This window comes from Metopolophium dirhodum, chromosome 9 (genome assembly GCF_019925205.1).
Source record: "Metopolophium dirhodum isolate CAU chromosome 9, ASM1992520v1, whole genome shotgun sequence".
Classification (NCBI taxonomy): Eukaryota; Metazoa; Arthropoda; class Insecta; order Hemiptera; family Aphididae; genus Metopolophium; species Metopolophium dirhodum.
In genome coordinates, this window is record NC_083568.1 from 3931213 (window position 1) to 3937448 (window position 6236).

A 6236-nucleotide genomic window follows, 5' to 3' on the forward strand; every position below is an offset into this window, starting at 1 on the left:
AATATGTTCTAAGCATATTGAATATTAAATATTAAGTAGACCAAGATAAATAATAATATTATTATGACATAATAAAAAAAATATAATTTTTCTTATATGATTTTGAATAATCAAATGCATGATGAATTGTCTACATGTAAGTCTTGATTAGGTAGGTACACTGAAACTAATTATTATCTATTAATTAAAAAAAAAAATGTCTAGCCATGGGTGCGTTTGAAAACTCAACTCTAGTTAACTCTATAAAAAAATAGTTACCCAACTTAGTTTGGGAACGCAGAGTTAACTCCGTACTACCGTAATTTGTTATTTCAGTTTTTTTAGTACTTACTAGTATTTACTATCTTAAATCGTGTTTAGTAGGTAGGTACACCTATCTATCATATCACTAAAGATAAAAATTATAGCTAAAATCACGTCCTTCACGAATTTTAAATTTTTTTTTTTTAAAAGACATGTTTTTCAATGCTGATGTTGAAACTGTTTGAATTTTTATAGTTATACCTAGCCACGGTACCGTGTACAGCAGTGGCGTAACTTCAAAATTTGGGCCCGGGAGCGAAATTTTCAACGGGCCCCCCCCATCGTCCAGGTACCTATATATATTAAGAAGATCCGGGGGAGTGTATTCACCTTACTAAAATAATTAAAAAAATGTTTTTTAAATAAAAGATATTAATTTAATACTTCATATTATATACATACAAAAAAAATTAGTAAACAGTTATAGCAGTTGTAATAAATAACAATTAACTCAAAACTTAAAACATTCTTCTGGACTTCTTATTTGCCAAAGTAGAAATAATATCTGATGTATTAATTTCTTTCGCAATTTTCTTTTCTATTGATATTATTGCCAAACTTGACAGACAAATTTGAGACATCGTACTTCGAAGATAGTTTTTAATTATTTTGAGTTTAGAAAAACTTCTTTCTGCGGTGGCCACCGTCACTGGTATTGTCAAAAAAAGAAAACAAGCTGTACATAAATCTGGAAAACTTGCTGCTATTAAATAATTGTCTACAATTATAAATTTTGCCAAGTCATGTACAGAATTTAATTTTGAAATTTGATTTTCAAACGAACGTTTAAATTGAATAATTTGGTTGACCAAATCTATTGTTAAATCATGTTCATAATTGTTTACCAAAGAGGTAGTTAAATGTTTAAGTTCATTTTCATTCATTGAACATAATATATTAATTGGTAATATTGAAGAAAAAAGTTTTATTACTTGGTTCATACCATTAAAACGGTGTTCGAGTTGTTTGATAATTATGTCCAGAGTAGCCTCGTATCCATTCTTGGTGCTTAATATTATTGTCTCCAAAAAGCCAACAAGGTTGACAGTAACATTTATGGAGCTCCGGTGAATAACAAAGCCACGATCGTGAAATACGCAGTCCAGCTTTTGATACGGTGTAATAAAATGATTCGTCAAAACATCGTCCAACCGCATTACGACTGAAAGGACCACTTGGTCTACAAGGACCATGTTCAACAATAAATTGTTTATCTTCTACACTCAGATGTCTCAGAACTGAATTTTGTATATAATTAGCTATATCAGTAGGATACTGTTTTGTGCAAATGATCGTCATATTTTTACTTAACAATATATCACAATCATCAGTATTGTTCATATTTTGACAAATATCGATAACGTTATTTTTTTCGGAGTTTTCATGTGGTATTTCAAAAACAGATGTAGTTATAGTAGGATTTTCCGAAGTAGATTCAACTGTATTTTTTAAAAAACTGTCTAATTTGGGCAGTTTAGCATCTTTCAATTTTTGTTCTATTTTTTTTTTTGCGCTTTTGTACTCCACTCATAGGTTTACTCATTTTAAAATATAAATTTAAAAAAAATTATACACTTGAATAACAAATATTCAATAAAAACTGAATACGCGCACACGAACGATAACGAACATAAAACTGAATACGCGTAAACGAACGATAACGAACAATAACGGCTACACGAAAATAAAATCGAAATATACGCGATTGTCATCGACTGACCGACCGACTACTACAAACTTTACGAACAAACTAACAAATAAAGATTTCAAATAATATCAAAACGATAAATGGATAACGTAATCGTAATGATTAATGACAGACGGTCGATTGATAGCCGGTCTATTAATAAATATATGTTAGGAATAAAACCCAACTTTTAACAGTAATGATAAAACTTTAAGCCTCAAATTGTTTTTTCTGTAGTATCATACTCATGAACATGACGTAAAACGTTAATATAATAATGTTCATACCCATATCGCCTACCGCAGCGAAAAAGGTCGTATCTAACAATTTTGAATTAATAAAAAAAATGATTTGTTCAATACTATATTATAATAGAAAAATATAGGTAGTTTTAAATTTTTATTAATAATTAATAGAAAATTTTTTTTTATTTCTTTGGGCCCCTATACGAACGGGCCCGGGTGCGACTGCGCCCTCTGATCCCTCTTAGTTACGCCACTGGTGTACAGTGTACCTAGCCTATAGCCATCCAAAGTTTGCGATTTTACGTTTATACGCATGCGCGCTAGTGCGCTACACTACTTTAATGCTGCGCGGAGGAACTCGTGTTTGTAGATTAGATATGAGTATAATATTTTTATGTTACTTCAACAGACAGTATATAGTTTATTAGGTAACCATTAGACTGTCATCTATCTGAAGATAATTGCTTTTTAACAACATTGTTTAATTCCGAGGCCTGCCCAAGGTGGTTTTACACAAAAAATCGATGCATATTTTCGATTTTTTTGTTAAAAAAAAAAATTTGTTATACTGCTGTGCGTGGCAGTCAAGTAGCATAAAATCGCAAACTTGGATGGCTATAACGTCCAAAATAATGGTTTCCGCAAAAAAATTCAAACGGTTTCGAAATGAGCGTTGAATAACACGATTAAAAAAAAAAATTTGAAATTTGTGGGGGCGTGTTAAAGTGCATTTGTATTCTCAAATTATATGAATGTTTTGAAAACAATTAGCCTACTTAAATAAATTCGTATAATGTCGGGTGTCCGTGTGGCCGTGTATATTTATTTAAAAAATGTATTTTTATTTTATACTAAACACAGTGTACACATACGTAACGTACACAACAGTACAAAATCATAAATTATAGTTATTCGATAGGCGGTAATCGATAGTAAAAATACGTCTTTAAAGGTTTTAATTTACGTCACATTGTTTAAATAATTAAATATACTCCTTTGTTTCGATGAACAGAATCAACGATGGTGTTAGGAGTTTCTTTTAGAAGGCTATATCGATATTGATATGAAATGGCAAAATGTCAATGGTTTTATATCTGAGCAGAAAATAAAACTTATATTAAGTAATATAATTGATAATCCAAAGAATGACGCTTAAGTACCTATTTAAATAAAAGTATTTGAATTTAAAAATTAAAATACAATTAGCCACTAGGCAAGATACAACAATATTTCAAATATTTAATTTAAAAATTATTCTTTACTATAATGATTAATGGTTATTGGTTTTAAATATACCTCACAGGATTGGATATTAGGAAATAATCCAGACAGTTGGGCGCTACTTATTGTGATCAACTGGTGGGTACACTACACTATCTAATAAATACGTATCGCTTTAACGAATATTTAAACAATTTAACAATAATAATTATAAAACACAAAAAGAATAACTGTTGAAATATATAACGCGTTTACAAACACAGTCATTATCAAATTAATAAGTAATTACTCAGAACACAAATCACAGTTCTAAGTCCTACTCCGCTACTGTTTGTTTTTAGTAATACCCTATGTCCCTACCAACTAATATATTGTCGATGTTTCCAATAACTCGCACTGTCTAAAACAATATAATATTATGATCATCAGTCGGTCAGTTACAACATATCAACAATCAACTACACGAACGCTAATAATTTGTGGTAAGGACAATTTTCAATGTTATACTGTTATTATAGCGGTACCTATATAATATGTAATAATTATATTAAAATATGTAGTAGAAGCATTGTCACAATGGCATACCTACGCATTTTTTTATTACTCCTATTATAATAAGCCGACGAACGCAGAAGTCGAGAGTTTTGATAAATAAAGAATAGGTATTATCATTATAATATGGATAATATCGGTTTCGGCTTTCTATAAGTATTTGTTCGGATTATGGAAATGTCGAAATAATGAAATATTTAATGAACATTTCGTTGGTACCTATTTTTTCGGAATTTTTAATGGGTAAATCAAAAATAATTAAATCCAGTACTTACGCCAAAAGTCCAAATAATTAACTACGAATTGACGATTACTATAATATTATATACAATTGAGAATACGAATTTACGACAAGTTGAGTACTTTCCTGTTGCTCAAAGGTATGAGTGCATGTGACTTGAGGATGGGCTCATATGGAGGCGGACATGTTATTTTATATTCTTGGTGAATCTAGAGAGTTGTCGGACTTACAATGATTATTCGCGTTTGTTTTTTTTTATAAACATTTCACTCCGGAGAAGTAAAATAGTAGGTATGGTACATAAAATGTCTCATGCAACACCACGCATACGTAGGAAACAATGCACACTCTTTGTTTATAGTTTCTGGAATTTCTAAGGACGGTTAAAAAAATTAATCGTAAAAACTGATGGGACATGACGAGTAAATGTAAGAAATTGCTGAATCGCACATATTTAACTGATATGTCACACGTTTTTGAATGTAACTCGCGCGCTGCTTGGAATAGTTTCTCGAAAATGATAATTGTTGCATTTAAATTGGAAACAATAATATATTATATTATGTACCATTTGTTTTGCATCGAGGTGATAATAGAGTGTAGGTAGTGTTCAAATAATTTGGGAGACTATATGTTTTTTCAACTTTTTGTTTTTACCCGCTATTTTGATACAAAACAATTTTTTTTTATCATTATTGTTTCACTATAATATTATTATAATCAGTTTATTTCTTCTTTAGCGTATAGACTCTGTTTTTGTTTAATATTATGCAATCAAAGATAATTTTAATGCGTATACCTACGCGGTAAGTAGATATATAATACTAAAATACTCGGAAGGAATAAGATATTATTCAAACGTATTTTCTCATTAACTTTAGCTTGTGTATTTATATTATATTTTATTGAAGTTTGAACTATTAAATTTGTTTTGTCTTGGAAATTCAAAGACTATTGTATTTGTATATCATAACCGATAATGTATATAATCAATATGTGTATACATTACACGACACGTGGCTTCTATTTACACGGCTCCTAACTCCCACCACAGGGTGGACTTTTTGCGTAGGTACACCATAAGTTAATATTTAAAAAATGTCTACTGTAAATATAAATAACTGTTGACAATATAGCGGATTTGCTACCTACCTAAAGCCAATCGTAAAATTTCAATAAAAAAACTGCCGACGCCTACTATTTTTTTTTTCAGTTAACCACAAAATAAATTGCATAAATTATGATAACGCTAATTTAAAAATGTCGGCGTTGTAAGCTCACCCGAGCCCATCCTAAATTGCGCACTTGCCTAATTAATGATGAATGTCGATTCGTTTTATACTATTATTGTGTTTTGAGCGTTCATATTATAGTATACACAGACTAATACAGTAAGTAAAACAGTTTTCTAAAACGGCCGATAGAAATATAATGTTTGTTCATTAAACATTAACGATGTTTTGATATTTTTCCGTGAAAAAAAAAAATGTTCAACGCTCCTCGTATATCATACAACAGGACGATTTCACACTCGTCGAATAGCCATTAGCCAATTGTCACTAATGTGTTATTGGTATAATTATAGGTAGCCATTAATATTTACATAACGATTTCGTTGTCGTTCACCTATTTACCTGTATTATCTACTGTTTGTTTAGAGATCGAAGAGTAATGGAGGAATTAAAGAAAGCGTTGAAACTCCAGGCGAAGCTGTACAACGCAGACACGGCCTACGTCAGCATATCGACATTAGACATGGGTCGAAAGTATCTGATCACCGATTTATCCAAAGTCCAGTCGGCATACGGTTTGCGCGTATTGGTCAGTCTTCAAGGAGATCGGAGGATATTGAAAACATATCTACCTAAATCCATTAAGTTGAGTGATTCTTATATCGACGGTTTCATCAATCGGGACAGACGGTCGGTTCTATATTTAATTTACAAGGGTGTAAAATCTAACGGGGCGTATAAAATCGATTTTGAAT

General features: G+C 30.7%; 1 protein-coding gene across 1 annotated transcript; it reads right to left on the bottom strand.

Annotated features, from left to right (window-relative positions):
• Window positions 1-748: 748 nt before the first annotated feature.
• On the bottom strand, window positions 749-2035 carry LOC132952633 (uncharacterized). Its single transcript, XM_061024969.1, has 2 exons — window positions 1247-2035; window positions 749-952 (listed from the first exon to the last, which is right to left on the bottom strand). Exons 1-2 carry the CDS (start codon window positions 1494-1496, stop codon window positions 762-764), a joined length of 441 nt encoding a protein of 146 aa, XP_060880952.1. The 5' UTR covers window positions 1497-2035; the 3' UTR covers window positions 749-761.
• Window positions 2036-6236: the final 4201 nt, after the last annotated feature.

What these genes read in the sequence shown, in the direction of transcription:
- LOC132952633 (XM_061024969.1), bottom strand. Translation starts at nt 1,496, where the DNA reads ATGGTCCTTGTAGACCAAGTGGTCCTTTCAGTCGTAATGCGGTTGGAC. An exon ending in ACTCGAACACCGTTTTAATG is followed by an intron (nt 953 to 1,246) that starts GTATGAACCAAG and finishes TGACAATACCAG; the next exon opens with TGACGGTGGCCACCGCAGAA.